The sequence below is a fragment of the Ahaetulla prasina genome, chromosome 4, assembly GCF_028640845.1.
Source record: "Ahaetulla prasina isolate Xishuangbanna chromosome 4, ASM2864084v1, whole genome shotgun sequence".
NCBI lineage: Eukaryota > Metazoa > Chordata > Lepidosauria > Squamata > Colubridae > Ahaetulla > Ahaetulla prasina.
The window spans coordinates 42,810,852-42,827,936 of NC_080542.1; the positions used below are offsets into that span (position 1 = coordinate 42,810,852).

The 17,085-nt window shown below is 40.5% G+C and overlaps 1 protein-coding gene across 1 annotated transcript; it reads left to right on the forward strand.

Annotated features, from left to right (window-relative positions):
- The first annotated feature begins 1,905 nt into the window (after positions 1 to 1,905).
- Positions 1,906 to 11,000, forward strand: LOC131196828 (keratin, type I cytoskeletal 19-like). Its single transcript, XM_058180216.1, has 8 exons — positions 1,906 to 2,574; positions 4,429 to 4,511; positions 4,927 to 5,083; positions 6,150 to 6,314; positions 7,021 to 7,146; positions 7,297 to 7,520; positions 8,279 to 8,547; positions 10,678 to 11,000. The coding sequence occupies exons 1-8, from the start codon at positions 1,990 to 1,992 to the stop codon at positions 10,701 to 10,703; spliced, it is 1,635 nt and encodes a 544-aa protein (XP_058036199.1). The 5' UTR covers positions 1,906 to 1,989; the 3' UTR covers positions 10,704 to 11,000.
- The last annotated feature ends 6,085 nt before the right edge of the window (positions 11,001 to 17,085 follow it).

Sequence of the window (17,085 nt, forward strand, 5' to 3'; positions counted from 1 at the left end):
TCCAGATTTTTGCAACCTAAATATTATGGTAATATGTATGCCGACTTGGACAACCTCCTACAGAATGGAGAGATGAACTATGAAAAACATATTGGTCTGAACTGGTACATCATAATGAAAGATTGAATAGAACAGAAGCATCTGCTGAATTTGTTGATTTGGACATCAATATTATCTGCATGAAAACAACACTAATGTGAAAAAGTGAAATATAATAAGCTATCAAAGCATGGTCAGTGAATTAAATATGGTAAACCCTGGTGCACCTCAGACTTCCCACCACCTTCCCCAGTTCTATATTCATTACTAGTCAGCTAGGTTATGAAAATGGTTCAGCAATACCAGGTAAATATTTTAAAAATTCAGCTAAATACCAATTTATTGAATGATACAAGAACATTGTGAGTGAAGATTTGGAAAACTGCCAGCAGTGCACAGGTTTTCAATGAGGGTTCCATGTTGTGCTAAGTGAAAAAGAACCACCCAGAGGAACCATGTAAATAAGTAATATTATAAAGGTATCTAAGTAAAGAATTTAATTAGACTGGAAATCTATTTATGTTTAACTCCTTAGTTTTCAAAGTCTTCTATTGAAAGGGATTCTTGATAAGAAATTAGAATTAAATGTTGTTGCCACTACATCACAAGGTATAAACATTGGGAAAAAATATTGAGAATCTCAAATCCAGAAAAATAAAAATCAGGCTAAAAATCTTAATTTCACTTTTTTATTATATTAACATACTATTGCCCCTCCCATGTAGTGATTTGGCCATTCTTCCAAATTTTAAAAATAATTCTCTTTAGTGATCAAAAATTACTCTCTCAGACTCTATTATGAAAATAATCTATGCAATTTATTTAATTGTGTGTATTTTACCTAGCACCAAAACAAGACATGTAAACCACAAAGCTATTTATATTAATTAAAAATGTATTAAAGTGCTAAGATCATCCTCCCCAGAATCTTATTTGTATTAATTTACAATGTCCAACAACTGTTGTTGCTAAGAGTCAATGTGGCAATTAAGAATTGATGTCAACTTCTCTTTTGGTCCTTCTCTGTCTGATGATTAATTTCCATTTTCAGTAATAGATTATGAAATTATAATAATCTTGACTGGATACTTGGATTTTAAAAGGAACATTTTTTATATTTGTTTTGTAAATTTGATTGCAAAAGAATTCTGCAAAAGGAAATATAAATAATATCTGTTCCATAAAACTACAGTGATGATACTGAGCAGTATTAACAAACCACATTTGTTTCTTATTGGCATATCCTAGAATGTAGAAGAAGGGGCGTGCATAAGTACACCAGCGTGCCTACCATCCCTGTCCTAATGCTTTCTTTTATTCATACCCTTTACATGTGTTTATAATTATGTTTACACTTGTATGTCATAAAATACATGCTTGATGAAAATAAATAAATACATACATACATACACACATACATGTAAAATGAAGAACAACATTAGTTACACCACCATGTCCCATTGATTTCAATGGATCATCACTAAGCATAACTAATCTGTTCAAGGATGACCAGCAGAAAACAAATTCACCCTTTTCCTTTCTTACTTATGAAGGCTTATGAAGGCCTTTTCCTTCCCTGCCAAAGATGATGATGTGCTGGCAGACAAAAGTTGAAGCATACAGGAGAAATTAGCAAAGTATAAGGCTGAATAGGCAGCTATTTCTTTATCATCACTTAAAATTTCTGTGGGAGTGACAAAGCCAGCTACGTATTAGATTGCCTTTGATAACTTTTAAAAAAACCTCTCCCATTGGGAGATAAATCTTGGCATAAACAAAGGGATTGGCAAATACCATGGGAGGGACCAGGAACAGCCTTTGTGGCAACTCCCTCCACAGGAGATATAAATAAGGACAACTGGGATGAAGGATTACAGCTGGAATCCCAGTACTAGGCTGTGCAGCTACAGTGGGGCTTTTCTAATATTTGGATTCCAAATCTAAATCACTATGAGTTGTGGCACTAAGGGTGGCGGAAGCAGTGTTGGTGGTGGCAGGATCAGTGGTGGAGGCAGCATCAAGATTACATCCTCAGGGTCCTCAAGAGGACTTTCTGGAAGAAGTTATGGAGGATCCCGGAGTGGATATGGAGGAGGTGGCTTCAGCAGCGGTAGCTGTGGGAGAATTAGTAGAGGGAGAATAAGCTACGGAGGTAGCTGCTATGGTGGTGGCAGCTATGGTGGTGGAAGTTATGGTGGCTATGGGGGAAGTGGATATGGTGGTGTTTGCTATGGCGGTGGCAGCTATGGTGGTGGCAGTTATGGTAGTGGCACCTATGGTGGCGGTACCAGCTACCCATTCAGCAGTGGTAGTTTTGGTGGTGGTGATGGCGGTCTCCTCTCCAGCAATGAAAAGGCAACCATGCAGAATCTTAATGATCGCCTGGCTAATTATCTGGACCAGGTGAAAAGACTGGAAGATGAAAATTGTCAGCTTGAGATCTGGATCAAAGAATGGTATCAGAAGCATGGTGATATTGGACCAGACAAGGACTATAGCCACTATTACCAAGAAATTGACCAACTCTACAATGAGGTATGTATACAATCTGTGTTCTTAAGGAAGATTGCTGCTTTTAATGCCATCCATGTAAAAGGCCAAGTGGGAAGGCCCATAGAAATGAAAGAGAATTTGGAAGGAGAAATGGCAAGAAGAGAAAAGAGAGATCAGTATTGTAGGACATGAGATGAGACAGAAACAATACTTTTGTAAATAAGCATCCTACATTAGTTGTTCCTTGCACACTAATGTTAATTTAATCCTTCATAATCTGCAACTTCACTAAATTAATGAAAATGAAAATTGACCATATTCCTGCCCCTTTTCTACATTACTATACAGAAAAAAAGCTAATGGGAAAAAAAAGACATCATCACTATAAGAATTTGTTCTTTTGCGTGGTGCTGATGGCAGCAACCTTTTAAAGTATTTATTAGGACTGTGTAATGATTCTCTGAAGTTTGAATTTTGAGTTGACAACACCTAAGACCAAACTTGTCTTTTTTCAAGATTGTGCTGCAAATTAGAAAGGTTGCCATAGAAGTCTTGGAAGGAGATATTCTTATCAGAGGTGACATGCATACATCAAATTACATTTGCCCTTAGAATCTGGATTATTTCACAGATATTTTTTTATCTCCAAAATAAACTTTTGACTAAATGAGGTCATTTGAGACAAATAAATCTACCACATTGTGAGATTTTAAGCAGGTGCTGTAGAAACTGAGGCTCCTATGCTTCGTTCTTGTTAGATTGTGATTAATAATGATAGTGATAACTTAAAGATTAGTTATTAATTTAAAAGTTATTAACTTTAAATATTCTTAATTCTCTAAATGCATCATTTGATCATTCAGTCTGTATTTAATACAGAGCAACTATATAGTGTTTGTGTGTGTGTGTATGTGTATGTGTGTGTGTGTTTGTGTATACATACATACACACACACATACATACATACATACATACATACATACATACATACATACAAACAGGTTGATGTCAGCAGGATTTCCAAGAGGTATATTTTAGCAGAGATGTTATTTTCTTCATATAGATTTACCGAGAACATCATATATAACAAGACTGAATTATTTAGAAGTATTTGTTTAGAGATGAAACAAAAAAGAAGAAATATATCAATGATCAACAGAGAGATATTAGGCAAAAATGGAACCCCTGGAAGGAAAGAAATCCTGTAGTGATAATAAGCTATGAAGCACACACATTTTATTTACTTTAAAATGGGAAATGTTACTTTTACTTTCATTCTCTGTGTTTTAGGATTTCTTGGTATCTTTTCTAGCAAGGTATCTAGCAAGGTAGAATATTGGTAGACATTGGTAGAATATTTGGGAAGTAGATTCAAGTCCATATTTTCCATAATGAAAGAGGGCAGGAAGCACAGGTGATTCCATGTATAGTGCACAGAATTTGCCATCTAGGCATTGATTCAAGTATGTGTGTTCACTAGTTCATACTTGGAACACCAAATGGCTATAGATGTGGTTGTCAGTCAGTGATTCTTCTTTTTCAAGTAAAATGGTTTTCAGTGGGAACTGTCACAAACTCAGCAGCCAGAAAAACTAAATAATGTTGATGCATAGATGCAAGAGGTCATGCCTTCAAATATAAGCAAAACACAACAGATATCCATAAAATCAGGTCTGAAAAGTAGAACTAATATCAAATCAAAAAATAGTAGGAGAAGAAAGACAGAAGAAGAAAAAGAAGTATTACCTTTTCAGATTTCGCATTTCTTAAAGTGTAATCTTACAGACAAATCAAAACCACGTATTCCAACATCGGTTGTACCAAGCAGTCAAAACAATCACAGCAGTTTACTTATTACTGTGTCATAAACATCTCTATTATTTATTTATTTTTCAGCTGGTTGCTGAAACAGATGATTATAACAAAATTCTGCTGAATATAGATAACACCAGGATGACTGCTGAAGATTTTAAGCTGAAGTGAGTATGATTCACTTCTCGCTTGCTTCTAATCCTGCTGCACTCAGTGATTTTACCTGAGAAAGGGATACACCACTTTCTGGATTACAAACTCCAAGTAGCTACTAATAGTACAACTCAAAGGTGGGAGGCTTCATACAATCACGTAGTGTGAAGTGTGCCTTTTCAGAATTTATCCGGCTTAAAGTATTTTTTGGGGGGAAGACTCTCCATTTCATCCCCTTTCTTCCCTGTTTTTCCATGTGTTCTTTTTACGCCTTAAATAAACAGCCAACCTTCAATAAACTCTGAGCATCTTCACTCTTCATTATATTTTGGGGGATTGTTGACTTTTTTCCCAAGACAATTTGTTTTTGGTACACTTTGTGCAAAAGTGGTAATCATGATACCTCCTGTAAACTTTCCTGTGGAATAGATATAACACTGAAGCTGGTCTCCGTCAGAATGTGGAAGCTGACATTAATGGATTACGTCCAATCTTGGATCAACTCACTCTTGCCAAGTCAGATCTGGAAATGCAATTTGAATCCCTCAAAGAAGACCTGATAAATATGAAGAAGAATCATGAGGAGGTAAGAGCACCAGTGAATAGAACTCTAACATTCAGAGCTTCTGACCCTTACTTTTCGGATAATAGGCCATCTACACCACCACCCCCAGTTTGTTTGGGAACAAAATTCAAAGAATGAATTGAATGACACTCAAAAATATTTCACTGCTGTTCCTTGATGTATCTTGGGCCAGGCAATACTTCTGTAGTAAAGAGTCAGTGGCATAATTCCCAACCAAACAGCACCCAGGAAACAATGCCTTTCAAGTGGCACCTTGACTTTCATTTTGTGAAGATGTAGCAATCTACCTTCTCACCAAATCTCATATTTCCACATTTTATAGTCCTACTTCCGCTTTTATTTTTTTCCATAGGGGAAGATGGATAAACTTAATAAAGATGGGCTATAAATAAATATTATGCATACACACAAAGAGGCTTGGAAAAATCCCTGGTCTTTTGGCTCTGTATACAGTAGTAAAGGCAACAGTAGCCAGCTGTTTGAAATAAATTAGAATGGGATGATTTGGTAAAATATCATGAGACCAATGGAAAAGATAAACAATGAAGTCAACTGGTCTTTTGGTTCAGTAGGAAAATTAAGAGTTTGGGGAGCAGATTGTGGCTTGAACATTTACAAAACTGTTGCCACAATGAGTCTAAGCAACCCAAAGGGCCCATACAAGAGAAAATAAAAATATTGGCTACTGCTACCCATGATTATCTTTGCTGGGAATAACCATCCAGTAATTTGTTTTTTAAGAATATATTTTACATAGTATCCAAAGGCATGTTAAGTCCTTCTGCATTTCATGTCAGAACTCAGAGAGAGGGAAGGGAGAAGATTGAAGAAATCATGGATGTATAAGAAGTTATGTTGTCCATAGATAGACCTGGATTACAAAATAAATGTATGCCAGGCATTGAGCTGTCATAAAAACTTTTTTTTTTCATGAGGAGAAAATGCAAAACATCCTTCTACTCTGTTTTGGGAGTCTGTTTTACACTACAAATCAGGTCATTCTGCCGATAAAATGCTTTTTAATATCAGTTTCTTATGATTCATTTCTTCATTCCCATTGCTATAGACACTGAGAGGACTCCGAAGCCAAAGAGGCCATGGTGATGTCAGTGTTGAAGTGAATGCTGCCCCTGGACAAGACTTGAAACAACGTTTAGATCAGCTCCGGTGTGAATATGAAAGCATCATTGAACAAAATCGAAAAGAGGTTGAAACCTGGTATGAAACCAAGGCAAGTGAAATATATTTAAGCAGTCTGTTAATCTTCCAGTGATCAGAAAATGCAAACTCTTTTCATCACCAGCAATATATAGAAATATTTTGTGGGCTTTGATGGCAAGACCCTAAGAGAAGCCCAATATGCAGGTTGAAAGAAATAGCTAAATATCTATTTCACATCCCCAAAACATCCTAGAAGCAATCTGAATAAGGTTGGGGAACTGGGAGCTGAAAAGCAGGAAATATTGGAGTCAGAGTCCCATAAAAAATGTCTGAAATTGCAGGTGGTGAGAAAGAAGTGATTAGCATAGTTCTTAACATAAGAACAGCTTGTAAGGATCAGATCAACAGTTCATTGATAGTAATAGCTCAATTCAGGGAAACCCAGAAATAAGGAGAAAAACACCAACAATAACCCCTTTCCCATCCCTTCCCTCAAGCAAAACATGCAATCAATCCCATTGAAGGGATGTGCAGCTAGAGCAGTGCAATGGATTAGAGGCTATGAAAGAGGAGCTGTGGAAGGAGAAGGGCTTTGGAGAAAGAAAGAAATGGACTAGCCTGTTAGGATGAATCAGGTATTTTCAGAAGAAGACATCAGGTATTTTCAGAAGACTTCTTAACATGATCTAATTCCACTGCCACTCCTCCCAATTTTCCCATGCCACCTACATTACCTTCTTATTTTTTCTCATTTTTTATTCCTTTGTATCTTTTAGATGGAAGAAGTTCGCCAACAAGTGAGTTCAAGTGATCAGGAGATAACTTCAAGCAACCATCAACTTTCAGAACTGAGACGAGAGTACCAAACCCTTGAGATTGAGCTCCAGTCTCAAATAAGCATGGTATGTGACAGCATGTGGAAATTATTACAGTCAGCAATCATCAAATGGTTGTCTAGTACCTAAATATTTCTATTCTCCCTTCCCTTTTGCTAAAAGAACCTCAGCATTTTCTTGAAGATCAGGTCCTATGTGTTGCCTTTCTGTTTTCAGGTTCAGTCTCTGCAAACCAATCTGGAGGATACAGAACGTCGCTACAACATGCAACTACAACAGATTCAGGCTATGATTGAACCTATAGAAGAAGAATTGGCTAACATCCGGCTTGATATTGAAAGACAGACTCAAGAATATCAGTTGCTCCTTAGCATCAAAACTCGTCTGGAACAGGAAATCTGTCAATACCGCCGTTTGCTTGAGGAAGGGCAGCAAGAAATGTATGTTGACTAGGAAATGTACAAAATGTGAACTGATAGCTTTCCAGACAGGAGTTAAGCTCTGTGCTCTTGTACAAAGCTTGTTGATAATCATTTATCATTAAATCACAAGCATCTCCTGAAAGGTTCTAGCCATTTTAGGGTGTCATATTATACTTAACTTGTGAACATTCTACATAACCTTAATACAAATCTTACTGACATTGCTTCAGTGACATTTTTTATTACCATTGCCTCTAGAGTAAAGTAATACTGCAGAATTTCAGTTAATGTGGAAGCCAAGAACAGTAGAATCCAGTTGTACTCAAACTCCAGTCTTGTTGCTTTCCCTGTGAACTGAAATTCAAAAAACAAGACTAGAAACAGAAGTTATGCAATCTACTTAGAAGATGGGAACTCTACATGTATAATGCCTAAAGAAGGTCTGCGAATTAAGAAGGAAAGAGGTGATGAATAACTGTAGTGAACAAAGCTACAATATTGCCTTGAACTGACTCAGACTACTAGTCCACGTAAAAAAGTATTGACAAAACCAGCTAGGAGCTGATCTCCCAGAATTCAGGTAGAATTGTTTCCCAGCTTAAATTACAGTTATATTACTGAGCTTGATGCTAAAGTCATAATATTTACTTTATTTGAAAGACGGGAATTCTTCTCCTGGGTAAGAGTTTCTATTATTGGTTGGTTGATGGATGGATGGATTATCCTTATTTTAGAAATATATTATATTATAAGAGATTATATTTTTCTTCTTCCAGTGGCTCAGGAGTACATGGCGGAGGATATGGAGGTAGTAGAAGAGGTGGAGGAAGCATCAGTGGAGGAGGTGTTTGCGTAGGAGGAGGTGTCAGTGGAGGAAGCATTGGCGGAGGAGGCGTCTGTGTAGGCAGTGGTGTCAGTGGAGGAAGCATTGGCGGAGGAGGCGTCTGTGTAGGAGGAGGCATTGGCGGAGGACATATTGGAGGAGGAATTTCTTCACATCCTCAGTCTTATCCTACGTCTTCCCATTCCCAGGCGTGCAAAACAGGTGAGGATTACCATGACGACCATGGTTTGTTTGTTTTTTCTGCTTGCGGGAAAGAATAATATTAATCAGTAAAGGTGACTTTAAATGTGGCATATTTCTTTTTATAACAATGGAAATCTTTTTAATGGGGAAAGTATGTAGAATCTGATTAACTATGGAAAATCAGAAATAGGAATGCTGGAAAATTACCATGCTGCATCTGGCCATTATCTATACAGCTGTTTGGCATGCTAAGGAATTATGTATCATTTAGTTTACAAATAATATGGCCTCTGTGTCTACTATCCTAAATAGAGAGCTCGGTTCCAGCCATTTGTTCAACTAAGGTTGCCCACAAATTTTGGAATTAGTGGTGGAGGCTACATTTCGCAGAGTTCAGAGTTTCTCGGGTTAGTAGTAGGAACCAGAGCTAAATTTGAGGCTGGAATCTATAACAGGTAGAGGACATCACTTTGTTGGCTTGGCAGAAGGACAAAAGATAGGCAATGTAATATTTGTACAAATGGCAACCAAACTGGAGGCTTCATATAGATTGCTGTTTGGGGGGTGAGGCAAAATTTAGCATTTCTTTTGATCCTTCAGTGTCAAAGACAGTACCTCTAAACCCTGAACACATCTGATTCCAGGCACCTCCTTAATTTTGGTTTTTGACTTAAACCTTAGATTCTCAGGACTCTATGTAAGAAATCCTTCCATTTTCTTTGTCTCATCTCAACTGGATTATTTAAATGGGGTTTAGCCCAACATAACAGCTACGTGTTACCGTCCCAGTCTTCTCCTGTATCTTTTGAAATTTTGTGAGGTACTTTATTTCATCTGCAAACATTTTTACAAAAAGTTATCAAGTTTTCTCAACATTTACTTTTAAAGTTTTTTTTAAAAAAAAACACTTTCCTCCCAATACATACTTTTTGGTCCTGGAGTCTCACTCCTTTCTGGAGGAATGCCTTTGATGGTCTACTCAAAGGCACAGATATCCCTTATCAGCAGTGCCCACAGTGCACCTAAACAAGGGATAGAGTTTTAATCACATGGGTCATAACCAGTGGTGGGATTCAGCCAGTTTGCACCACTTCAGGAGAACCGGTTGTTAACATTCTGAGCAGTTTGGCAAACTGGTTGTTGGAAGAAATCATTAAGGCAGAGAACCGGTTGTTAAATTATTTGAATCCCACCACTGGTCATAACTGTCAGACCAGGTCCACATGTGAAGGTCTTTTTATTGCTAAACAGCCTATGCACAGGAATTTTCTTAACTAACGCTTAACACTTGCTTGGACTTAGATAGGGCCAATGGAATTCAAGGGAGACTGGAGTTAGTCCACTTGTCGCTACATAGAGATTCCTCTTCTAACTCCATCCCAGGTTCTGTTATCCCTTCTTCTACTCATCTTCATTTTCTGTCACCCTGTGCAGACACCTTTGCCATCAGTCTGGGCAAAGATAGATTACCTTTGAGATGAAACAAAGAACATGGAATTATATCATCTGAAAGACGATGTTAAATTGAAAAAATATTGTTTTGTTCATTTAGATTAGTTCTAAAAAAAAAATTAAAAACTCCCTAAGGCAGCTTGCCTATTTTTCCAGAAAGTTACAAGAGGCTTTAATTTCAATGAATTTATAAAGTTTGCTGCTATTCAGTATCTGAAATGCTTTTCTCTTTCAGTAGTTTTTTTTTAATATCTAAAAGTAATATAAAACCCATAATCTCAAAGGGTTTGTTGGTTGTTTATTTCATTTTATTGCGATAAAGAGAGTCTCTGCAGGGAACATAATTTAGGGTTTTTAAATATGGATTTTATTGGGGTTTATTTTATATTTTGTATTGTATTTTAAATTTTAGGCCATATTGAATAAGTTTTTTAAAGAGTGTTTTTATTGTAATATATTGTATTATTTTATCTGCCTGTTCACTGCCCTGAGTCCTTCGGGAGAAGGGCGGTATAAAAATTAAATTATTATTATTATAAAAATTAAATTATTAAATTATTATTATTATAATTTGTCCTGGTCTTTAGAAAATATATTTGACTACCAAAAACCCATGAGTTTTACCTCTCAGTTCTTCTTATTCGTATTGCCAGTTTTCCCATAGATTCATTTTTCCCTCTTTGTCTTTTTCAACAGGACTCGGAAGAAAATCTTGTGACTGATACTTCCAAATTCCTCCAAGAATTTATATGATCAAAAGAGATCACATCTGCTCAAATTCTCTGCATAAATCCTCATAATAGTTAGGTCTCTGCTCTTCCATTTCTATGTCAATGACCATCACAAAAGATTTCTCTGTTTCCCCTTAATTGTTGTATCATCCACTCTTTAAAGCACATTCTTGGAGGATATGCTTTCTCTTTCTTCAGTTCATTTGTGACTGTCCTTTGGCTTTTGATACTGATGAAAATCGTCCAATAAATCTCTGTTGCTGCTTGTTGCAATCAAAAAAAAATTGTGTCTCTTGTTATTTTTGCCATGCAAGCATTTAATTACTGTAACTAGTCTATAGAAGTGGTCCAGACTTTGCAAATGGCTTTGCAAATTTCCACTCACAGAGGGAATTAATATTCTTTTTAAAACAATCCAACATATCTTTCTACTGACAATATGAAACTCTGCTAGAGGCTATATTAGAATTAAAGCAACTATTACAAAAGGCAAGCTTATATTTGAAATGAGACATTGGCAAGATGTGCATCAACAAAATATGTGTGGTTGGATGTTATGACTGTTTATGTGTAATTAAGGATTGCATTTTTTTACAATTCCTATTTCTATCTGAAGGAACAGACCTGTATTTTGTTTATTTTATTAAGCTTATATACTACTCATCTCAAGCAACTCAGGGCTTTTATTATTTTTTACAGAGGAAAAAGATATTGCTGATTTTCTACCAATAGTAAAAATTACTTTACAAAAATCTGAAATTGTGTCTCCATTTAGGGACGAGATAATTCTCAATAATATATACTTTGACAACATAAAATGGACCATAAGTCTTGTCCACTGTGATTCTGAATATTGAAGTCGCACTGTACTGCACTGTACTGTACTGACCTCTGTCTCTGCCACTTATTTATTTATTTATTTTATTTATTTTTCGTATTTTTATACCGCCCTATCTCCCTAGGGACTCAGGGCGGTTTACAGCCAAATAAAAAATATACATATAAATACAAAATAAAACATCAGTTAAAAAACTTATTAGAAATGGCCGAATAATTAAAAATAACAATATACATAATAAAACCCATTTAAAACCAATTTAAATTTTAAAATCTAATCCAGTCCTGCGCAGATAAATAGATGTGTTTTAAGCTCGTGGCGGAAGGTTCGGAGGTCAGGAAGCTGACGAAGTCCTGGGGGAAGTTCGTTCCAGAGGGTGGAAGCCCCCACAGAGAAGGCCCTTCCCCTGGGCGTCGCCAGCCGGCACTGCCTAGCTGACGGCACCCTGAGGAGTCCCTCTCTGTGAGAGTGCACGGGTCGGTGAGAGGTATTCAGTAGTAGCAGGTGGTCCCGTAAATAACCCGGCCCTATGCCATGGAGCGCTTTGAAGATAGTTACCAAAACCTTGAAGCGCACCCGGAAAGCCACAGGTAGCCAGTGCAGTCTGCGCAGGAGGGGTGTCACATGGGAGCCACGAGGGGCTCCCTCTATCACCCGCACAGCCGCATTCTGAACTAACTGGAGCCTCCGGGTGCTTCTCAAGGGGAGCCCCATGTAGAGAGCATTGCAGTAGTCCAGACGGGATGTTCTGTATCAATTTCTTTGAGAAGAAATAGATCAAGTCTACAACCTCATTGCTTGATTGTTGTTGATAGTTTTATTGGTGGTACATTATGTGGGGGGGAGACAACACAACAGTGATAGTATGATTATACTTAATAGTAATTAAAATAACCTAAAACCTGAAAGGTAGAGACAAGATCTAGACACTATTAATACATAAAACAGTGCAGCCCTTTAGCAATAGCAATAGCACTTAGACTTACATACTTTACAGCCCTCTCTAAGTGGTTTACAGAGTTAGCATATTGCCCCCAACAATTTTGGTCCTCATTTTACCCACCTCAGAAGGATGGAAGGCTGAGTCAACCTTGAGCCTGGTGGGATTTGAACTGCCAAATTGCCTGCAGTACTGCACTCTAACCACTGCGCCATCAAGGTTCTTTAATTTATTATTAAATCCAGTCACATAGAAGCAGATTTTCCCTTCTTGTTTTTAATATATAAAATGCTTCAAAAATAGATAAAGCGTCATTTTTGAGAACTTCGTGGGCAGCCATGTAAGATTTTTGGCAACAGTTTGCTGTTGCTTCCTTGTGGGATGCTATTTGACACTAGTCTGAGATTTCCTGGACATTTCCTCCCATTCAAATACTCATCAGGCCTGATCCCACTTAGCCTAGTTTGAGTACATGACATGGCATAACTTGTGGGGGTGGAGGTGGGGGAGAAAAACAGAACAAAATGTAACTGTTGTTGTTGTTGATGATGATGATGCAGACATTGTCATCATTTTAGGCCTTTCATTTAATTCATGTTTTGAACTACTACTGTAGTCTTTCAGCAACCTGGGAAACTTCCAGCACTATGAAGGTCCATTGCTAAGAGCAATGGGTATTCATATACACATAGTGACTGTTCGAAATTATGACCAATTCTAAAACCAGTTTACAATGGTCACAACATTGTAGGGTAGACTCCATTATGGTTGTATGTTGTATGTTGAGGACTACCTGTAGATATTTTGTGGATCTAAGTATGTGTTATCCTGATGCAGATTTGGGTGTGAAAAAGTAAAAATGGCAGTTGTGACTGGAAATACCCTCCCTCTTGTTTCCATATCAACATTGTGGGGCTTTTATCACACACATAAACAACATCATGCCTTTTTTTGACTTCTCTCCTGGGTGCTTTGCTGCTTTTCGTGTACACTTCTCTAGAATGGCTGATTTGAAAATGCCTTCCCATTTCTCAGTTACATTTTCAAGTAAAGAGAAGTCATTTTCTTCTTATATATCTCTTATGTGCAATAGTCACTTTTTTAAAAAAATCAGACAATAAAAATCTTCATACTCTTTCTTTTTGAAGATTTTCTTTATTGCTTTTACTTAAATCAATTTAGGCTACCTGCAACAATGATCCTTAATAATGTTTGCAAAAATAAAATTTTAAATACAGATAATCCTCAAATTATGGCTTGTTGCTTAGCAACCATTTGAAGTTACAATAGGCTACCTTTAGTGCTACTTATGACCCAGATTCAAAGTTATAATAGTCGCTATTCCCTCGGAGGTCATGTCACTGAAACTTTGGGTGCTTGGAAACGGCCACATTTATGACTATTTGCAGTGCCCTGCAGTCACATGGTCATGTTTAATGATGGTTTTGCAAAAAAAAAGAAAGAAAGAAAGAAAGAAAAGGCACTTACTTCAAGTTTCAAACCAAGCCCATAGTAAACTATTAATTTACTTAATAACTTTGTGACATTTGCTTAGCAACCATGGAGTTGCTTAATGGCCATGGTGATTTATTTAACAACCACCACAAAAAGGTCATAAAATTGTGTCATCACGTGACTGACCCATTTTATGACCAACATGACTTATGACCATGATGGTCAGCATCCATTATGATAGTAAACCAAGGACCACCTGTATACCTGTTTCTCTCTAGTGTTTTACCTTAATGCAGATAGATCAGAGGTGTCAAACTCACAGTGTCACATTGTCCTCATGTGACGTATCACAACTTTTTTCCCCTTCCCCAAATCAGAGGTGGGCATGGCCATTGTGTGACGCATCCAGCCTGTGAGTTTGACATCCCTGAGATAGATAATACAGACCTCAGCAATACAGTCTAGGGCCCAGCTAAAAAGGGGAGCAGAATACTGAATAAGAAAAAAAAAATACCTTGATGGAAACAGACAAGAATCTGAACTTTCATCTCTTCAGATGCAGCTCAGAATCCTTGCTAATTCACTGAATTATAACAATGGAGAAACTATATGACAATCAGTCTTGCAAGTTTTTATTGGTATGCCCCATCTCAATAAAAGTAGCTTTAGCCTTCTTGCGGAGTTGATTTCTTGGTTTCATTTACCTAGTGGGATTGTCAAGAAAGAAGAAGAAGAGGATTGCTTAGGGTGGGATCCCCAACCTTTCAGACCTCAGGGACCACTAAATTCATAATTTTAAATCCCACAGACTAATATGATCTGCCTAATGACTGGCTGGGTGGGCTGGGTGGCTAGGTGACCATGTGACTAGATGGGCGTGGCCAACTACCTACTGAGGACTACCTACTGAGCATGTCCAAGATGGCGCCGCCCTGCTGATCGGGGGAGCGGCAGTGGGCCTTTTCGGGCCCTGTCCGGTTCTGGGGGGGGCCTTGGTGACATCTTGGGCCCCCGGACCTGATGGAGGAGCATCCAGTCACCCGGAGGAGGGGTGACTTGGCGCAGGACGACTCCGGGGGGCGTTGGGAGGAGCCCCGGAGCGTCCTGCTGCAGCGGTGGTCATGGCGGCTGGCCGGGCGGCTTGCCGGCTTGCCGGGCGGTCGCGGCTTGCCGCCGGCCTTTTTCGGCGGTCTGGCGGCGGCGGCGGCAGCGACGGCGACGGGGGGTCACTGATGTCCAGGCCCCCTTGGACCCCGCCCGTGGGAGGAAGCAGTGGCGGCCCTGGCAGCTAGCCGGGCGGCTTGCTGGGCGGCCTGCGGCTTGCCTGGCTGCCGCCGGCCCTTTTTGGCACTCTGGCGGCGGCGGCGGCGGCGGCGGCGGGGGCCTTTGACATCTTGGGCCCCCTTAGATCCCCCGCCCTGATGGAGGAGGCTTCAGTCGTGGAGGAAGATGGAGGACGGGCGACTTCAGGGGTGAGGGGAGGAGCCCGGAGCCCGGAGGAGGTTGTGCCCAGTGGAGATCTGGAGGGCCTACCGGGCCCCGTCGGCCTTTGTTGGTTTTCTGGCGGCGGTGGCGGCCTGGCTTTTTCGTCTGGCGCTGGCGTCGGTGGAGTGACTGGCGTCCCTTCCTAGTTGGGGGGGGATGTCGGTGGCCTCATGCGGCGGCGATGGGACGCTTTGGTGACGACGGCCGGGCGGAGGTGGCCGGTGGCGGCGGCCTACCTCGGCGCTTCAAGGTGGCGGGCGGGCTGTTTAACATCTCTACCATCGGTCCGCCCCCTCTCCTTCTTCCTTAGTCCACCCCTGACTATTTATAGGTGGGTGGCGAACTGACTGAATGAGTGGTTTTGTTTTCTACCCCACGAGGATCACTATTGACTGCTTCCCATCAGGACTGACTGACAGACCGGTTGTGGTCACTGTATCATCTACTACCATCTTGACCGGCCCAGGATGGGCCTCCTGCCGGACTTTCTTGGTGATGCGACGTTTCTGACGGCTGACCTTCTTGCCCTGCGAGGCGCCCCTCTCTCGGGTTTGGCCCTCCATACTATCGAGGCCCACCTTGAGGCAGGCTTTGGAGCCCCGAGAGGTGGCATGCTAAAAATAGGAGGCTTAGGGCTTTTAATTAGTTGTTTTAAGAAATTTTTAAGGGAGTTTTAATGGGGATTTTAAGGGTTGGGAGGGGAGGGATTCGACGGGTGGGGAGAGAACCCGTCGGGAGGGGTGGGAGGGTTAGGGCGGGTATTGGGAGTAGCCCGCCGGGTGGGAGCCAGTCCTTGCAGCGCTCGTGGCGGTTTAGTAATGGGTTCGGAGGTTATAGGGGGATTACGTTCCTTTTGGTGAGGGTGGTTCCATTTGCACGGTAAGTGGGAGGGGCAGATATGGCGGAAGGGGGGGACCGCATCGTTTTGGGGGGGCGCGCGCTCGATGTCTGCAGGCGATCGCGCGCCCCGATCCCCCTCCCTTCTCCCGTCCCCCGGATGGTCAAGACCCTCAGAGCCTGGGCCTTCGTCTGATGTTATGCAACACACGGTCCGTGGCCAATAAGGCCCCCCTAATACATGATCAGATTCAGGGGGGTGCCGCGGATATTATAGGCGTTACGGAGACCTGGTTGGGCACTGAAGGCGTGCCCTGGTCGAGATGTGCCCACCGGTTTCCGTGCATTCCATCAGCCGAGGCCCAGGGTAGGGGTGGTGGGTGGCGGTTGTTATTAAAGAGAGTCTAGAGCCGAGGGAGACCACTGTACCTCAGATTGCCGGGTGTGAATCCCTCTTTGTGAGGTGGGGTCATAGGTGTCAGATGGGCTTGCTGGTCACGTACCTGGCTCCTTGCTGCGTGACAGCCGCCTGCCCGAGCTCCTGGAGGTGCTGGCTGGGGTGGCAGTTGAGACCCCAGACTTTTAGTCATGGGGACTTTAACTGCCATCTTCCGCTCGTCATCGGCGGCAGCTCGGGAGTTCATGGCTTCCATGACGGCCTTGGACCTGACCCAAGTAGTTGATGGCCCTACTCACATTGGGGGTGGCACTCTGGACCTGATTTTTGTCTCTGGTCAGTGGTTGAGAGATCTGGACTTAAAGGAAATAGTCATTGAACCTTTGTCATGGTCAGATCACTCTCTTCTTCGCCTGGACTT